Source organism: Athene noctua, chromosome 1 (genome assembly GCF_965140245.1).
Source record: "Athene noctua chromosome 1, bAthNoc1.hap1.1, whole genome shotgun sequence".
Taxonomy (NCBI): domain Eukaryota; kingdom Metazoa; phylum Chordata; class Aves; order Strigiformes; family Strigidae; genus Athene; species Athene noctua.
In genome coordinates this window covers 95,833,224-95,853,483 of record NC_134037.1, presented here as the reverse complement: position 1 = coordinate 95,853,483, position 20,260 = coordinate 95,833,224, and the positions used below count along the sequence as shown (strand labels likewise).

General features: G+C 37.5%; 1 protein-coding gene across 1 annotated transcript in view; it reads left to right on the top strand.

Moving 5' to 3' along the window:
• Nucleotides 1–15,471, top strand: part of KIF6 (kinesin family member 6) — a 173,181-nt gene extending 157,710 nt beyond the window's left edge. The window contains 3 exon segments of the mRNA XM_074925875.1: nucleotides 2,512–2,600; nucleotides 12,043–12,149; nucleotides 15,278–15,471. Coding sequence (XP_074781976.1) covers nucleotides 2,512–2,600; nucleotides 12,043–12,149; nucleotides 15,278–15,294 — 213 coding nt within the window. The 3' untranslated portion in view covers nucleotides 15,295–15,471.
• The last annotated feature ends 4,789 nt before the right edge of the window (nucleotides 15,472–20,260 follow it).

Genomic DNA, 20,260 nt, shown 5'->3' with positions numbered 1-20,260 from the left:
CATTAAATGTAACATCAATCATTTCTTAAAGAAAGAGTTAATTGACTAGATAGAAAGCAGTATGAAGGATGGGATTTGGGACCTGATTCACCTGTGCTTATGCCAACATAAATCACACAAAGCTAATGTGAATTACGCTTGTATGAAGCTAACAGAAACAAAGCAAACCCCTTGCTTTTTGGTCTATTTTCTGTTTTGACATTCCCTCAATCAACTTGATTGAAAGTCAAGAATGATCCCAAAATGCTGAAAACTCTGAAGGATCATAAAACAGAGAAGTTTGGAAAAAATAATCTTTTTTACTGCTAGAAAAACTATGATCTCATCAGGTTTATGACATATGTATTAGAATCACAGAATCACAGATTCGTCTAGGTTGGAAAAGACCTTGAAGATCATCTAGGCCAACCATTAACACTGACAGTTCCCAACTACACCAGATCCCTCAGCGCTGTGTCAACCTGACTCTTAAACACCTCCAGGGATGGGGACTCCACCACCTCCCTGGGCAGCCCACTCTAATGTCTAACAACCCGTTCTGTAAAGAAATGCTTCCTTATATCTAGTCTAAAATTTACCTGGCGCAACTTGAGGCCATTCCCTCTTGTACTATTGTTTATTACTTGGTTAAGGAGGCTCATCCCCAGCTCTCTGCAACCTCCTTTCAGATAGTTGTAGAGGGCGATGAGGTCTCCCCTCAGCCTCCTCTTCTCCAGACTAAACACCCCCAGTTCCCTCAGCCGCTCCCCGTACGACCTGTGCTCCAGACCCTGCACCAGCTCCGTTGCCCTTCTCTGGACACGCTCGAGTCGTTCAATGTCCTTTTTGGAGTGAGGGGCCCAAAACTGGACACAGGAATCGAGGTGCGGCCTCACCAGTGCCGAGTACAGGGGTCAGATCCCTTCCCTGTCCCTGCTGGCCACGCTATTGCTGACACAAGCCAGGATGCCATTGGCCTTCTTGGCCACCTGGGCACACTGCTGGCTCCTGTTCAGCCGGCTGTCAATCAACCCCCCCAGGTCCCTCTCTGACTGGCAGCTCTCCAGCCACTCCTCCCCAAGCCTGTAGCGCTGATGGGGGTTGTCGTGGCCCAAGGGCAGCCCCTGGCATTTGGCCTTATTTACATTTGGCCTTCATTTACAACATAGAGATTCCTCTCTCAAAGTAAAATATTGTTTCTTAAAAACTTTCCTACAGTGTTTTTATCAATGAGCCCTGGGGTATGTCCATACCAGTGCACAGGAGGAGTCCCTTCTGGTGCAAATTTTCCATATGAAGAAGATGGCAGTCATAGCTGTAATGTGGACAAATCCCAGCACATGTAATTGGGTTTTACCTTCCTTTGTTTGTAAAGACTCCAGTAACCTTTCAGCTTTCCTAAGCTTCCAGAGGGTCAGCAGCTCCCAGCACAGAGCATGTGTCCCCTCAGTCTCCAGCTGAGGCCCACCACTGCCATCACTGTCTGTTTAAGAACCCTGGAGAAACAGAGTGCTCCAATTTAATGACCTGTGTAAAAATGAACCAAAGAGATGTCATTTTAAACCGTGTATTAGAAGTTCATAACACAGTCAGTGTGAAAGCTACAGTTTCACAAAAACAGGAGATACAAGAGGATCCAGAGGGGGATCAACTGAAACAACAGCATAGCTTTCTTATGCTCCCCAACACTTTTTTAATGTCTTTCAAGCAGTGACATGGCATTTCACAGCAAAGCACTGTCCTTAAATGCACATCAGCCTAATGAAAAAGAGTGCTGAGTGCAATCCATTCCATATAATTTATTATTAACTGGAAGAAAAGATTTACTCCTTGAGGAAAAGTTGTTATAAACAAATAAGTTTTTAGAGAGTATTTTGTTTAATTCTCATAAGTATAAACTTAAACTGTGTTTTTAAGAAAACATCCTGAAGTAAATATGGAACTTAACACAAGGAACTTAGTTATCCATATAGTTGCCACCTAACAAGCTTAACTTCAAGTTATAATTGCAAAATACTTTTCTGGTTAGAATCCCTAACCACATTAGTCGCAAAGAGGATAATGTTTTAGTCATCCTCCTGTCTAAATATTTAGGTTTTTCAAAGCAATGCAAGTAATATTCTTGAATCCACTGGAGCACATTTTTCTCTATCCCTTAACAGGAGAGGTCCAGGATTCAGCCTCTCATAATTCATCAGTAGAAGATTAGAAAACTGGAAAAAATAATTGGGATTGATTTCTTGGATCTTGACCTATCTATACATCTGAGCTCCCTAAGAAACTGAAATCGGTGAACACATGCTGTTACATATTAAAACCTGTAACTTGAGCTTAAAAATACTTGAACCAATCCTAAACACTTTTCCTTTTGTTCAGAAGTGTTTGTCCAAGTGAAGAAAATACCATGTGATTCAGAATCTGTTTTCTGAATGAGTCATTGCCTACCTTGTTATTGCTGAGGCCTGTAGGCCAATATTAAGCATTCTAAAAAAATCCTATCCTACCTAATTTTGTTTTTCAATCTAAACCCAGCAGGAAAAGCCAGAGATGGTTAGCTCAACAAATACCATGACTGTTTATCCCCAGTTTATCAAATCCGTGCAACATCCGTCAACCAACAGGTAAACTGGTCATTTTGGTCTTCCTTCCTTACTTGTAAGAAAATGCATTTTTAGTAGAAGTTCCCCAGAATGCTTCTGAAAATATCACACCCAAGCACTGCATTTCCAGTTACAAGAGAAATGACTGTGTAGAAACTGAATTTTTATCATTCAGTTAATTTGCAATCACATTGAAGGTAGCTTATTGTAATTCAGTTCTTCTGACTTGTTAGTCCTGGGATCTTGGAAACCTGTCATTAGGGACCCCATGATAGGTAGCTAAGAAAAGCAAGCCTGTATGAGAAGACTATCTCCTTTGAATTGTATTCTGGGGGCTGCAAGCCAAAAAAAAGATTAAAAAACTTTTTCATATATATGTTGAAAAATGTCCTGGTGCTACATTTATGCAGTGTATTCCACAATGAAGTTGCATTTGATATTGTAAAACACTGGTGCATCCTCTACAGTAAGAAAATGTAATCATCTTCATTGTTTCATCATCAGTCATTTCTGATTTCAAACCCTCTAATTTAAATTTGCAGTAATAGATCTTTCATAGTCTTCAAGCAGAGTACAGGAAAACACATAACTGAACGTGCAGGTTCCTGTATTAATTGACAATAAATGGAGGTGTTGTCTCCCCTTCTCTCTTCCTCCCCACCTCTCTCTTGCTTTCCTTTTCTCCTGCTCTCTCCATTCTTCTCATTATACAGTTAATCTTTCTCTGGTGAGTGGCTTTACCTACAATTTTATAACAATATTTTACATGAATTATATTTCCTACTTTGCATCAAACACAACAGTTCTTACATACCATTAAATAATGAACACTGGAGTTTCTTAAAACTGTAAAATATATTCTAATTTTTATTGTAAACTGTTGTGTATTTATAGTAAATGTTCCATATCCAGTAGACAGAATGAAACATGTAATCCTCGAAAGTTGTTTAAGAAGGCATATTCAGATGTCTCAAACTTATGAAAACCGATTCTAGTCTTCTCTACTTTGCTTCAGTTTTTATTCTGTGTTCTCTCAAGACTTAGGCACTATTACCATTGCAAATGGCTGGCAGGATTTAGGCCTGATTTGAGCTGTTCATTTCTAGTTTTAGGTTGAAGGTTACTTGTCCCACAGAAAAGCTGATGAAACAGAACATGAGAGCATTTTTGGTCTAGCTTAGCACAAAGTCAGCCAAATTGGCTCAGACAGTCTGTGACTGTCACTAGCTTTGTACTGAATTGAACCAAGGACCTCTTGCACAACCTCTCTGCCCTGTTGTTCTTGGGAACGAAAATTTCCTGTTGGTGTACTGATGCAGTGCTCAGGAGAGTGATACCCTTTGCAATCCAAGCTAGAATTAAAAAGAACATATGATAATACCCAGGCACTTTCCACTGCAATGGGAGACTGGTCTCCAGGAGTGGTGATTTCTCCTCCCTCCACCCTAGCTCAGAAACAAAATTGCATGACTGTTCTTTATAATTTTCTTCTAAACTTTTATTTTGCACGCCTTTACCATTTGTGTTTATTACTGGAGTACAGGTCTCAGAAAACTGTGTCTAGCATTTTAAACAGAACAGGGAAAGGTGCCTGGATGCTTTCAGCTGCCAAACTACTTCAGAGACCTGTACTCTCCCATGTGGTCTCTTGCAAAAAAATCACATGTTCATTGTAATAAACAGTTTCTGTGTGTCTAAGTAATAGACATGTTGACTGTGATTGACTGGACGATCCTAGCGTACATATCACAGACCCAGAACATTCATCTTCTTGAACCTAAATTGTAAAGGGAGTCGGGATGAATATAGTTTTGTTTTCCCAACCACTTTATATTAGGCTGTTTAAACATATTTTACACAGGTACATTTCCAGTGTGATGTATATGGAAGTAGGAACACTATTTCTGCTTTTTGTGAGGCAGGAGCTGCAGGCTTAACACCCCACTGTGCATGGAAATTTACTTTTCCCCCTACTTGAGGCAATAACATTTTAGAGTAAAAGTTTCCAATTTCACGGGCTTTAAGAATATAACAGTAGAACATTTATTTCCCAAGGATTTCCTTGACCCCAGTTGACACAAGAACTTCATTTACCAGTTTCCATGATCGTGTAGGATGAGTCCAGGGTACAATTGTTCCTTTTGGTTACGTAGTCCCAAGATACAAATGGCTTTTTGTTTTTAACTCACCTAGAAATCAACAATCTCTTTCCCTGAAATTATATTGCTATCTTCACCCAGCAGAATAACTTGTCACAAAAGCAGAAACTGACATAAATTATATGTGATATAATGTGGTGTAAATAAAACCTATTTCCAAGATGGAATTCAGTTCACAGGTGTGTAGATAAAAGATCTAAAACTTATTGGGCTGCATGTCAGAAATCTAAGACTGATTTTGACAAGGTACGCAGTAAAACAAACTCCTGAGTGTGAATGGATATAAATACAATCTTCAGGATTAGAAGAAATAAATTCTCTATCTCAGCATATAAAGGATATAAGCATATTCTGTAATCTTTCCTGAGGTTTATATATGTTTTTGAACAAAATCCTTTGATCACCTTCCAGTGCACATGGATGGTTATTGTTTGACACACTCAGTCATGTGACCAGAGTAAATTAAGCCTTGGGATGGGAATATGATAGCCTCTAATTTTATTTTATGTTAAATCAATTTATAATTAAAATAACAGGGAAGAGAAGCTGGTAATCCTTTTGAGGCTTAAGAAGGATACACACATATTGTGTCTTGATTCATAGCCAAACGTGTCTCTTTTTCAATTGAAAAAAAAAATGGCTGAATTGTTAAGTGTCAGAATGAGTCTGTGTTAATAAAAGAATTGAACAGTGAACATTTCTGCCTTAGTCAATAAGGGTTGAAAGCCATTGGCTTGATCCAACTCCCACTAGAGTAAGAAGCAAAATATTGATTTCAGTGAGCACAGAGCTGGAGTGAGGAAAAGGGTGACATAAGTGTTATCAGTGGGTTTGGCATGAGAAAAACATTTCTGCATAAGAAAGGTAAATTCTTGAACAAGTTAATCACATTACCAAATCTGATATGCTTAAAATAGCTGAAACCAGTAGTTTGTATATTGTAGAAGCTTACAGACGCATGCTCATTAACATGTTGAGTAGATTCAGAAGGTTTCCAGACTCTATTTATCTTTGCATATCCTTCATATGAAGGCAGCAGAAATATTAAATCTAATGTGATCTGAAAATATTACTTAAAATGAAGAACAACTGTGCAAAGTGGAGAAAGAATGACCTATCTCTGTATTTCAGACAGAAAAAGGTCTGATCAGCAATCCCAGAGTCACAATACAGAAAGAGAGGAAGAGCAACTTAGAACAATAATCAAGAACTTATTTTATTCAAAAGGAATACCTGAAAAAATCCCTCAGACTTGAAAAAGTACCCTCTATTTGTCCATACTGTCTCTACCATAAGGCTGTGGTGCTAACTGCAACTCGTACTGCATGTACGTTTATGTCTCTTAATGGGTCAAGTCTGCAAGAAGTCTTAAAATGCATGTTGGGCTCAGCACTTATGTCTGCTCCACTTCAGAATTCAAGCACAGTGCTTTGTTCATCCTCATATAGTCTTCTCCAACATCAGCTTTTATTTAAGAAATTTAGCAGATCCATGTCTGTTCAAGTTACTTCTCTCACTGAATATTTAATTTCAAACTGTTCTCGTATTCTCCTTGAATCAAACAAATGTTGGATAGTTATTCAAATCTTCTAAAAAATTTTGGATTTTTTTCCTTCTCTCAGAAGGAATGCATTCCTTTTTAATTCAGTCAGATCTTTCTTAACCTCACTTGTCCCCTTTTCTAAATCTCATTTGTCCTATTCCAGCAAGCCCCACACTATGTTCAATCTCAGACTCCTTGGCTTTCCATCTTCTTCTTCAAAATCTTCCTGTCACTTTAGATTCTCTTGGAGATATTTTCAGATAACTTCATGTTCTCCAATGACTTTGAGCATCAAATTTTTTAACAATTATTGTCCTGGATTGCAAAATTATATTAATGCTATAATTATATTATTGCTATGTAAAACAAGGGAAATGTTTACATATTTTGCAGCAATTTCTGTGATAATTTTTCATTCCTGCCAATTTTCCACAGTGTTACATGATGACAAAATATAATCTGGGAATAACATTGCTGATTAATGACATTTCAAGGGTTTTCACATTCTGCTGGTAACAATTTAACCTGAACAATTTATCTATGAATTTACAAGTTAGGCCAAATTTGATTTTGTAACCAAATACTAAAACACTCAGATTTCAAGCAGCTTGAATCTTGCCTGCCTTTACACAGAACATATGTTCCCCTCACATCCAAGGCTCACATGACTGGAGAACTGCAGCTGAGGTTTTTTAACATTGCAGAGGTTGCACACCTTCAAATTTTACTTTTCCTTTTAATCTATCTGATTTTCCACTTTTTTTCAGCTGGAAAATCAAGCATTCATACCATGACATCCATCATCTTTCCAGCTGCTCTACCCTATGTGCTTGAAGAAGCTGGTCAGTCCATGGGACAGTTGTCTCTGGACCTTGGGTTCCTGCAGCAAGGGAGACACTGTCACAACACTCCATACATCTCCCTAGCTGCTGCCCCATGCCTGACTGAGACATATACCCGCAACAGATGACCCACCCAAAAATGCAAGTTACCCACTGGTAACTTGAAATTTCGGATACTAGATTAAAAAAAGAAACTGAGACATATGACGTTAACAGACTATCTTTAATTTCCAGAAAAAGCAGCAGTTTTACTGAAGCTATCAGGAAATGGTGCTTTGAGATTTCATAAATTTAGCTCAAGGAAAAATCAGATAGATTCAGAAGGAAAATGGAAATTATACATTGTCAGAAGAACCTGAATAATGTTAGAGTTTAGGAGACAGACAAAGAGACAGGACTTCTACACCTCGTATGCCCATCCAAATCCAAAATTGTGATCCAGGAGTGCCTATTTACACATTACAGAAATGTTGGTTGGAAGGCACCTCTAAAGATCTCTAGATCAATCTCTTGCTTGAAGAAGGACTATCATCATACTAAATCAGGTCAGCTGTGGTTTTATCTGTCTTTGTCAAGAATCCTGAGATGTCCAGTCCTTCAGGCTTAACACACAGAGAGGGGGATCGTTACCCCCACCCCATACTGTCATAATGTCTTTCCATTAAATTTAGAGCAGTACTAGCAATTTCTCATCCTTTCTTATCACTGGAACAGCGGAGAACAGTCCTGGCTTCTAAGAACAGAATAGGAGCAAGTTGCATCTGAGCATACAAACCACTGCACAGTAAAATTACACCGTTTTGTCCCCTTATGATTCAACATATTTTGCAATAATATGGAAACATTATCTGACCTTCAGTATGAAAGATGCAAATTATCCCCATACAGGCCATCCCTCTAGCCAAGGGATTAGAAAAATCTCAGGGATGTGTAAAACATGTATTTGAGTCCTGCCAAGCTGAGGGACTCAATTGTTAGATTAGTACTCTAATTGTTAACCTCTTATATGGAAGCAGAACTTTGAATCATTACAAAAATAGTTATAACCTTCCTTATAATTTTCCTTAACTTGCAGGTGAAGAATTTCTATCCCACAGACAAAAATGTCTGGCTGTAACCACACAGGCAGAGGGTAGAAATTTAAGGTGCATATCTGAGCACATTAATGTTAACTTCCTGGTTCTGGGCATCACCTCATTCAGTCTAAGGGTCTTTTTTAATATCACTTTCCTCAGGTGCCCAGTTCTTCCAGAGCACTCTAAGGCAAGTTTTAACATACTGTCTTGGGTCCAGGAATCCACTTGGAAGTGAGATCCCTAGAGGTCAAAACCTGCCACACCTGTAGTGTCTATTTTTTTTTAATGGATCTGCATCTATGTCCCCTTTAAAATGAGGATTTAACAATTTTGGAGAATAATTTTCATTTATATTCAGTGGAAAAAATTTAGTTCAAATATATAAAGTACTGCAGCTTAAAAATAAATTACTTCAGTTGACTCACAGCATTTATAAAATTATACATTCTGTTCATGACAAATAAAAAGCAAAGGAGCTTATTTCAATGAAATCAATTAAAGAGGATCACATTAAGTCACATTACCTTAAATTTGTTGCAGGCTAAGAGTCATGGATGGCTGCTATGGTTCAGTTGATATGTAATGATTTATTAAACCATGGTTGTATGACTTGGATGCCTCAGTATCTAGGGCACAGATGCCAACTCCTTTTAGAAAGTTGAATTTAAGACCCTAATTCACTTAGTTTTTAAGAACTGCCAAATCAATGGAAAAAATGTTCAGGAAATCCTAAAGCAGAACAATGATGTGAAGTTCCCAGATATTGTTAAACCACATTGTAGGTAATAACATCACACATCCTTTATAGCCCTTGTAATATGTAGGCACAATAAAGTATGGAATATTATTAACATTAAATATGATATCGCTTTAGTTGAATTAGGCTGGGTCCAGAGGTTATTTTAATCCATTTAGGCAGGTGCGAATGGTATGGGACTCGAGGAGTTAAAGAGAAACATTCAGTAAACCTGGAGCTCTTCATTTGAAAATGACTTATACTCTTGGGCACAATATCTTCTGCAAAACTGAACCTGGCACAGTGTAATACAGTAAAATTTTAGTCATAAATTTCTTTCCTTTTTCAAGTTCTCTGCCAGAAATATCAATTCATCAGCCAACAATGAACAAACTACTGCAGAGTTAGAAAAGCAAGAATTTGCCAATCCTGCCATCTACTGGAAAAATCCTAAAACTGACTAATTCAGTATTTCCACTCATAAGATTGGCACCAGATCTGGCAACATACCCAATCCCCGGAGAAAGGAGATGGTCCCTAGACATCCCATGGCAGAAGTCTTTCTTCCTAGTGGAGAGGATCCTTGATAGCGATATCTGCAGGGACAGGAATGCACAACAGCTGTTTGCAATATATTTGGCTATCATCAACATGCCACATCCCAAAGACCTCAATGAGTTTTTATCCAGTCTCTCACTGATTTCAGTAATAATTTTGCCCGACTAAAAAAAGAATGGAAAATGAGCTAAGGCCTCACTTGGATACTAGGCAGTTTGGGAATTAAATATACCATTACAAACTGTACATCAGATACATCAAAGTGCTTTACAAGCCCTGCTTAGAAGGCAAATACTAAAAGTATAATCTTTATGAGTTTATTTGTCATTCTTTCATAGCCACATTCTCTACATAAGCCTAATCATCACATGGATTCAAATGAAAATCCTGTACCAGTAAACAACTGCTTTATATAGATTTAAGAAAGTATTGAAAAACAGCTTCTTTGTAGTTATTTAGCATGTATTAATATTCCCTCCACAAGGGCTATATTGTTTCCTTCATTTCTGCTCCCATTCCAGTTTTTCAGAGCCCACAAGAGTCAGCCCTAATGAAGATTCAGCTGGGAAAACCAATTCAATCACTTCTAGTAACCCTAGTTTAAAAACAAGGTAAGAATTGTACCTGGACAGCTCATAGGAAAAAGCAGACTACTAAGTAATACGGATAACCCTCCATCAGTCTCTTTAACAACAGTCTCCCTGAAAAACAAAAATAAAACTGAAATTGCAGATTTTCCTCCCACTTCCAAAATGACACCAAAGCTGTCTCATAGCTTTACACCAACTAGCTGCATTATCATCATTGAAGAGGTGGTTTCCTTTTTGGCCTGAGACTTTTTCCCCATGAGCTTATGAGACTTCATGACTGTGTCTTCTCAGCAAGAGAAAGGGACTCTGAAAGAGTAAATAAAAACAGTTGGAAGGAAGAGAGATCAGAGTACGTAAGTGTTGCAGAATGCAGGATCTACACAGAGATTTTTTCTTTCTTGTGATTTTGTCCTTAAAATATTTTGAATCTCCTTCCTAGAAATTATTCTAGTAAAATAAAATGACACCAGCAGCCCAGGCATGTCAGACTTGGCAAAGGTTACATGTCATGTTTTCTCAAAAGAGGTGGTGCTTTGTGAAAATTAGCTTAGCAGGTTAACAGAAACTACTTTACTTTTTTTTTTTTTTTGACAGCTTCTCTATTTTTTTCTAATGTGCTCATTTCCATGTTCTTTTCTCCCACCCATACATCATGCCAAGTCAGTATAGTTTCAGAAGTTACATTCTTATTGTGCTCAACAGTTCTGGCTATTAAGGTCCCTAGGAAAATATGGTTAAGTTACTATTTTTCCTTCTGCATTAGTAAGAAGGAATCACAAGGGTTTTTTTCTTTCATTTTCCAAAACAATCAATTTCTAGAACAACAGAAAAAACATGGAAAATTTCATCCCCAAAACCTAATGTTATAAATTCCATTTGTGTTTAAGAAAAACAGAAGAAAAAGAAAAACTAAAACGGAATTTAGACAGTACCTTCTCAAATATATTGTGTCTTTTTTTTTTTTTTTTATATTGTTGCTAATCAAATTAAAATCAATAAGAGAAAAGTCCTTTACTGGTGTTCTGAGATCACCTTGTAAATTACATTAAAAGAGTAATTTTATTAAGTTCATAATCATTTCTATATTTTTTTCCATTTTGGTCTACTAATTCAGCAACTGAGGATTTAGTAGCATAAAGACAAGGATATCAGACTTCTGTTTCTGTCAGGCAGAACTATAATTACAAAGGTAGGATATGTTAAAAAAAAGGTTTCTCCTTCAGTTCCACTTTCCTTCCATACTGTAATTTTTATCCCTGTATTTCTCATTTCACCATTAGTGCTTAAACTTTAAACAAGTCTAGAGACACGGGGCCAAATTCTTAACTTTCTTAGCTGATTAGAATAGCTTCATTGTACTAGATCATTTTATACCACCAGAGAGGCTACCAAAAGCAGAGGTAAGTCAATGATTTAACGGCATAGATACAAGATCTCAGCTGGGACTGGAGACTCAGCAGCACAAAGGAGTTGCGTCTGTCAGCAAATGTCATGAATGTCATGTGATTGTTTACTTCTATGTATGTATGAAAACTTCATTCCCTTACAGTAGGCAAAAATACTATTGATCTGTTCAAATAAATAGCAACATTTTTTCCTGAGGCAGACAAACACTTGGCATAGTCACATCCATCATTTCTTTGGTAAACTCACTATATTAGGCTTTTCTGATTGTCAGTAAGTCTTTGACTCAGCAGTAAAATATTTTTAACCCTGTGTGAGAGGTTTAATAGCTGATAAGCATATAGTCCTACCAAACTAAAAAGATAATGGGCTAATCTTAAGAATCTACATAAGAGCATTAAGAAGTCCTGAGCTTGGTTCTCCTCTGAACTGTGCGGTCTGTAACAAAGTATCCAGAGAACAAAGTCCTCCATGCTGGAAAAAGAGAGGAGATAATGGAGTAGAAAAATAACCTTCTTACTCAGTTGGGTCCACAAGTATACTTTCTTATTTCAGGACCCCACCAAGTTCAAGTACATCTATTCCTCTGACTGGAGACAGCCAGGCTGATGCTGACATCCTAGCTTTCATTAAAGCAAGACAGAACATCCTGCAAAAGAAAGGTAAATCCTGCCAAAAAATAGGAAGCCAAACCAAAACCTCTAGTACAGTATTTTAAAGCCAAAATAGCTTTAGTCCACATTTATACTGACGCAAGTAAGAACCGATTCTGGCTTAAGTTATATTACATTATGTTCTCAGCCGTTTTAAACACTTGAGGTTCTTCACTTGTATTTGTTTTAGTAGTTCAATGCTGCAGTGTAAAACTATGAGGGCTGTCTGTTTTTCTCAGCCACCATCAGTGAACTTTCTGGGGCATGCTTGTCTGTGCAGACTGAACAGTATTTCTTTACACTTAAGTAAATGCATTTGAATGTGGTTTATTGAAGATTAAAGTACTTCCAAAATTTTCTGTATACATTTTCTTTAAACTATCTGGCCTGATTTTCAGCTGGTGCAAATTTAGCTGTAACGACACCAAAAAAAAGTTACAAAAATGATAGCACTGTACCCTACCCCATGAGGCACACTGGCCCACTGTGTCTAGCAGAGTATGCCCTTAACAGGTATTTCACTATATCAAGGTCTAGTGAAACTTTCTATGGGTATTTGTCACCAAATAAGGTATTGAGAGCAATCATAGGTAGGCAATAAAGTTCACTCGACAGGATAGAGAAGTAAAATTGGCAGGAAGCAGAAAGCAATAAATACACAACAGTGGCACTGCAAGGTAGCCTAAACGTGATTAATCATGATAAAGAAAAATAGGCCATGATTTTAGGTGTTGGGGGGTTTTTGAATAATAATTTTTAGTGGCAGTAACCAATTAGACAGAAGATGAAAGTGGTAGTGGTCACTGAAGCAATAACTTTCCATCAGCACTTGAGTGCTGATGACAGCATTATTCAGCAAGCTATCAGCAACTGGCAGATGGTGTTAGCACTGTCATGAAGTGGGGTTTTGGTATCACACTGCTTATCAGAAAACTGTCAGGTAAACACACAGTGGCTGAAAAAACAGCCTATCCAAAGCAAACACTTAACACACTTAGGCTTTGGGGATCCCTTTTGTCTTTATTTAGAAAAGCTGTTGTCAGGTTTCTTCTGCAAATGAAATTAAGTTGAATTTATAGGCAGCTCACCAGAAGAAGGTTAGAGATAAGTGTCTTACAACAAACATTTCAGGCCCTTAGAAGGTCCAGATTTGACTCATTCTGTGAAGTACATTAATCTAACTTAACAAGAGCACATCTTGTCCTGCGATCATCTCCTAAATCAAACCATATCAGGAATGTCTCTCACAAATGCCTTTTCCATCCTGATTGTTTTTCAGCCACAGGCTATTACTTAGCACCATCCATCAGTTTCAGAAGGGACTAGGCATTATCAACATTGAGAACTATTAGACCCCAAGTTATAAAAGGCATTCTTGCAGAACAAAAGACGTTCAACACTTTTGAAATTGTTCTGAAGTTCAGTTAGACAAGATGAGCTACATGCTGCCCTAAGTAGCTGAAAAGAAATGGAATAGCAGCATTTGGTCATCCTGGCAGTGCAGGGCTGGATGACTCAACCAAACACTCAGCATAGGCAGGGGAACAAAAAGTAAAGAGGCTACGTAAGTATGACCAGCATATTACAAATATGTAGGGACCTGATGTGTCATAGATAAGAGACAGATCAGCAGCAAGTTCTGAGAGGGATTTGGAGATTTGGCAGATAAAAAAAGGCTTTACTTCCTTGTAAAGGAAGGCTTGTGAGGAAAGGGAAGACCTCCTAGATTTGAAGGATGGAGACACTGATCAAAAAAAGTTAGTAAATTCTAATTTAACAAGATGAAGGAGGGTAAAATCTATGGATTAGTGCTACTAATGAGATACTTTGTGCTTGTGTGAAACCTGAGGACATTTATGAGGTCCAGTGGTAGCATTTCTAACAGGGAGAATAAAATGGGCTGAGAATCTACTATTCCCATATCTGTGATAGCATTGTGTGTTCCCTTTTCTTGTGAGCGCATCACACTTACCTCACTTGTTTCTAGACTAAAAAGAGACAAGAGGCGCAGTAACTACTGTAGTGTTTGTGCATTGTTTGCTATATGGAGTTTCCAATAACAGTTGCATCCAAAGCAAGAGAGAACTGGAGGATTTTCTTTTTGGGGATGGCTATTGGGAGTTATTTTTGTTTATAAACAATGACTGTCAGTCAGAGGTAAGTTAGAGTTAAGCAGAGAGGAAGAGTAGAAGGGATGTATTCTCCCTGAATACTTGCAGGGAAAAAAGTTTTGTGTTATGAGTCTCACACAGAACTTTTCCTCAATAAATTTCAAACATATACAAAATAAATCAGAAAGAAATTATTTGACCAGAGTTACTAAACTGTCAGACAGCTTCATACAGAAGCTAAGTGTGCTGAGTCTCAGTCCAGTGCTCTGCTGTCTCCTTCTAAACGCTCTCCAACTGAGATGTTCAATAACCATTTCTGCATTTGCACGCAAATATATTCACTCCCTGCATGATTATAACACACGGAGTGCCCTATAGGAAACAACATAAGAAAGCACAGTTTCAGCCAAAACAAAGTCTGCTAGGCCTAAAAAGTGTCAACATACTTACTGCTCTTTCCTTTATTGATCCTGACTCTTTCAAGCTGTTATATCAGTATCTTAGAAACCCAAACTGAGGGCCCCACTTTACATTAACTGGGGAAAAAAGGAAAAAAAAAAAAAAAAGGATGAATGTGTGCAGAAGCCAATGGAGTGGAAAATAAGTTTCATAAACAGAAAGCATGGGAATGCTCAATATCCTTAGTGACAGTAATGCAGGGGAGGGAATGAGAGGTCTCAGCGAAGATTACCTCAGAGTTTGTAGGTGGTTACCATTTGCTTTCTAAACAGAGCGGAATTAAAGCTGGTACATTCACAGGGGCTTGCTGGGATTATTAAAGCATTTTAATAACTGCACTGGAAAGCTTTTTATAAAGGGCTACTCTGCAAACATGCTTTTGTTGCCTTGTTCACTCGAGGTGGAGAAATTAAAATGCAGAGAAGTAGATGATTTTTTTTTTTTTTTGTCTTAAAAGGTTTAAAAGATTTTTTTTTTACATTCTTTTGCCTGGTGTTTCTGAAGTTTGTTTTAAAACTAACAACGCAACCTGAAATACAGACTAATGTATTCTTTATCTCCTTGCAGGCTTGGGAAACAAATGAAATTCTTGTTGCAGTCCACTATTTCCTTTTTGAAACAGTTAAAGACCTTTATCCTTTCCCTTTATCTTCTATTTAGAAACAGGTACTGCTACGTCCTTTAGATGTATAGGTTTAATTGGTGAAGGTATAGAAATTATTTGTCTTTGACAGCAAAATCCATTTTTCCAGGGAACGATATTTGAATATTTGTATTCAGTATCTATAGCTTGCATTAAGATTAAGCAAAACTAAAACAACCAATTGGGAGTTTGCCAAATATGTTTATTTACTAAGAATTCTTTATGTGTTTTCTAAATGTTAAAATTATCTAATGTATTAATGCTCTTCTGTATCTTTAATCTGGGGAACACTTCTTACTACTGATGGTAGTTTCATTTACATCAATTTGAATAAAGCTTTATTAATTACATCTAGTTGGCATCCAGAGAGGTCTGTGCAAAAATAGTAGTTATCTGGGTTACAAAATTGTATAAAAATTTCATTTTAGACTTTATGCTGTTTTTTATTTTCTTCCCCAAGGAATAGCAGTTTTCATATCAGATTATTAGAACACAGAGATTGCACTTAATATGAAAATAAATTTTTATTAGAAAGTAATTCTAGAATTCAAAATTTCCCAACTGTTTTTTTTAATACAATAAATGTTGTGCAAAACATATACCCTCCCAGAATACACAGGTTTCAGAAGAAACAATGACACTTAATAGACTTGAAGTAAAACAGGGTAAATTCTTGTAAAACACAAGTGAGATGTGAAAATTTAAATGCAGTTATATCTTATATACATTTTCACTACTGACTTGGTACTACTTTATTGCATAATATCTGGTTATGCAACAACTTATTTTACACATCAGACTAAAAACAAAAAATGCAATGCAAAATACCGTCTGTTTCTTTGAGATATACATATTTCCAGATGAAGCCATCATTTTTCATGCTAGTGATACACTTATAGTCATTCATTTGGAAAGGTTTGGGTTGTTCACATGAAAATACAGCAATATACTGGCAGAAGTCACATAGCATTCTTAAGGATGTATGTTTCCTTAAGTTGTTGATCCTTAATTCTGTGGCAAATTCATAATTATACAGAAGTACATGGTGAACTGGCATATTCAAACCTACAGAATATATATGTTTATCAAATTAACAACTAAGATGAAATCAATTAAGAAATATGAAAGTTATGTTTTTCCTGCATTTCAATTTTCTGAAAAAGTCAGCACAGCTGCCACATAAATTGGTACACTTTATGCAGAATTTAGGCTGTACAAGGTGAGATAGGAGTCAGATCTACTGTTGCTTTGGGAAGAAAGAGTTCAAGGATTTGGTCAGAGATGGGAAAATCCACAGGTCCTCCCTCCCCCTTTTGAATGTTCACTTTGCTGGAGATTATATTAAAATGTCCTTCTTCTGCCAGAATCTTTATTTGTCTGTCTTTATTTTTCTTCTTCTTACATTGTTATATATAAACATGGTATTAAATATACACTGAATTAAAGTTTATACAGCTTCGCTGAGGAGAGCAGGGCCACCATCCTGCCTCCATCCAACCCAGCTAGCTGGAGAAGAACCAGAGGTTCCAAACCATTGCTGGGTGAAGCAGCTGCCTTTTTCAGTTTTCAGTAAAATCTTCGTTATGGTGAATTTATTTGAAGGTGGCCAGAAGAGAATTACTGGTACAACAGTTCATGTCTTTCGACACTGAAGCTTTTCCAATAACTTTCAGTAACCTGTTCAGAGAAGGATCTCAGCGCTATCCTGGTATAATCTGTATGACACTGTTACTACTTGATGGTTACATATTCAGTATTTGTCCTCAGTTTGCCACAGTTTTTTAAAATTTTGTAAAACTGGTGTGAAATTCAATCACTATCAGCAAAGTAATACCTGATTGGCAGAATGGTCTGAGAATAAGATTATACCAAACATGTAAGAAGATCTTGGACAAAAGTGCATTGGACAAAAATAATAAAAAAACATATAAATATATAAATGTATACATTAAAAAGCCTTAAATATGTAAATATAAAGCCTTTCTTGCTTCTTTTGGAAATTTTCATAATATGTGGACAGAAAAGATTGTTCATTCAGTACATCTGAAGAAGTAGATCATACACTTTTTTCAAAAACTGCTTCCACTCTTCAAAGGTTACCCTTTGGGTTCATAGAAGAACCCAGGTTGCAAAGGACCTTATCAGGTCTTTAATACCACCTCTTGCTCAAAACAGCATCAGCTATGAGATTGAACCAAGCTGTTTAAGGCTTTGTTCAGTCTGGTCTTGAAAACCTTCAGTGATGGAGACTGCATAACCTTTCTAAGCAATCTGTTCTAATGCTTGACTGTCCTCATCATAAAAATTTCTTCTTTATGTCCAGTCTGAGCTTTTTGCCATTATCTCTCTTCCTCTCATAAGCCACACCATCAAAAGCCTGGATCCATCTTCATGATAGCTTTCTTAGAGGTGTTGGAAGGCTACTGAGTTTCCCCTCTAAATCTTCTTGTCTTCATGAAAGCATTTATTGCTTCAAGAAAGTTTGGTTGGCCAGAGATGAACAGTTACTTGTTTTAATAATCTATCTTCATGTAATTTCTAGATTAATTTGAAATAACTCAAGCATTTACCACAATGAAGAAACAAAGTCCCACATTTATAATGGTCTTGACTCCTGCCTAAACAACCTGTAAAACAGTATTGCTGAGCATTGAGATTCTTATGCATATCTGACTCCTGTCTATTCACCATGATATCTAGCTTCTGGTTAATTAAATATTGATGTGGTAAATACAATTTATTTATTATCTCCAACCAGAATAAATCCAAGTATCTTTTTTTTGTGGAGATTTCTTGGGGAAGTAGCTCTACAGTGCTACATGTCGTACAGGTATTTCCAGGATTAATTTATGCCAAACACTGTGGACCATCTCATGTCTTATTTCAAGGCATTTCCAATCCTTCTATATAGTTTATTTCAGGAGAAGATAGACATCCACTGGTTTCCTACAACAGCATAGCTTCTGGGAGGGTCAGGATATGACTCAGACTTACAATAACGGCCAAAATGTCTGTCCTCATTTATGCTGAATCTGCCAGGGATCTATACAAAGTCTGGAACCACACTAGTGAAACACTGAACTCACCAGCTTTTGGTTTGGACATTTGTCTCCATTTTCATCACTTCCTGGCACTGCAGCTTTCCAGAGTTCCAAGGAGAAAAATGACATAAACTTATGTTGAGTTTCTCTTGCTTGGAAGATGGACATGCCTAATTCAATCTCTCATTTCCACTCCTGCATTTTTTATGAAAGAGGCTCTGAAATGGAATACTGAGGTTCACACATGTAACAGTGTAAGTATATATTTTACTGTTCTTACCGGGTTTAATCAATTATAGGATGCAAGTGTTTTATGAGAGCACTTCAACGTAATAAAATGTTAAGATCTTGTAAATGTTGCCTGTACCAAATATCCAGCTGGTGAATATGGATGCCAACAAGATGAAAATCTGGCAATGCCTAGTTACATATAGCATGCTTGGTGGCTCTATACAGAATTTGTTTGTCTTTTCAAAGTCCATTTTTAATAACCACAACAATCAAACTTCTGGTTTTAGATTATTTCATATGAATCACTTTTATTGTTGGTTAAACCAGTGTTAAATGATCTTTTTCTAGTATTTTTTCTGTTTCACTTCCTGAAATGTTTGCTTTGAAGCCTCATCATCAAGCAATGTAAACGATATCTTAAAAAGTTACTATCCATGGCTTGATTTGACACCACCACAATAAAATTGAAGACTTTAGATTAAAACTTTTTAAACCTTTCCCTTAAGGGAAGTCGTAGGGGCTGCACCTGAGATTTTCTAAAGGTTATCTTCTCTTCAGTTTTTTGGGCAGCTGAGGTGCTTCATTTGACACTAACAGTGAACTAAACAAATACTTGTATTTGTGGGCCAACAGTGGGTTTACCCAAACGCATTTATACAGATAAAGAACAGAAACAAGATCTACCTCCAATAAAATAACTACAGAATTCAAGGAAACTTTTTTTTTTTCCCCATGGAACCTGTCTGGGAAAAATAGTACTGAAATCTTGGAACTCACTACAACTTTTATCTGAAAATCCTTCATGTTTTACCTATGCAAGTGTAAATCAGGAAGTTAAAATGACCGGTTTAAATTTGGAGCAAGAACAAAATCAGAAGTAGAAAATTGCCAGGTGGCAGTGTCATGCCTGAAGAAATACAGTGTTACTGTTATTTATCATTAACATGGCTCTAAAACAATTTCCTTAACTCTTCTCTGAAATGCAGAGTTTAAAAGTCATTCAATCACAGAATCATCTAGGTTGGAAAAGACCTTGAAGATCATCCAGTCCAACCATTAACCTAACACTGACAGTTCCCAACTACACCATAGCCCTCAGCACTGTGTCAGCCTGACTCTTAAACACCTCCAGGGATGGGGACTCCACCATCTCCCTGGGCAGCCCATTCCAACGCCCAACAACCCGTTCTGTAAAGAAATGATTCCTAATATCCAGTCTAAACTTTCCCCAGTTCCCTCAGCTGCTCCTCATATGACCTGTGCTCCAGACCCTGCACCAGCTCCGTTGCCCTTCTCTGGACACGCTCGAGTCATTCAATGTCCTTTTTGTAGTGAGGGGCCCAAAACTGAACACAGGAATCGAGGTGCGGCCTCACCAGTGCCGAGTACAGGGGTCAGATCCCTTCCCTGTCCCTGCTGGCCACGCTATTGCTGACACAAGCCAGGATGCCATTGGCCTTCCTGGCCACCTGGGCACACTGCTGGCTCCTGTTCAGCCGGCTGTCAATCAGCACCCCTAGGTCCCTCTCTGACTGGCAGCTCTCCAGCCACTCCTCCCCAAGCCTGTAGCGCTGATGGGGGTTGTCGTGGCCCAAGGGCAGCCCCCGGCATTTGTCCTTATGGAAACTCCTCCAG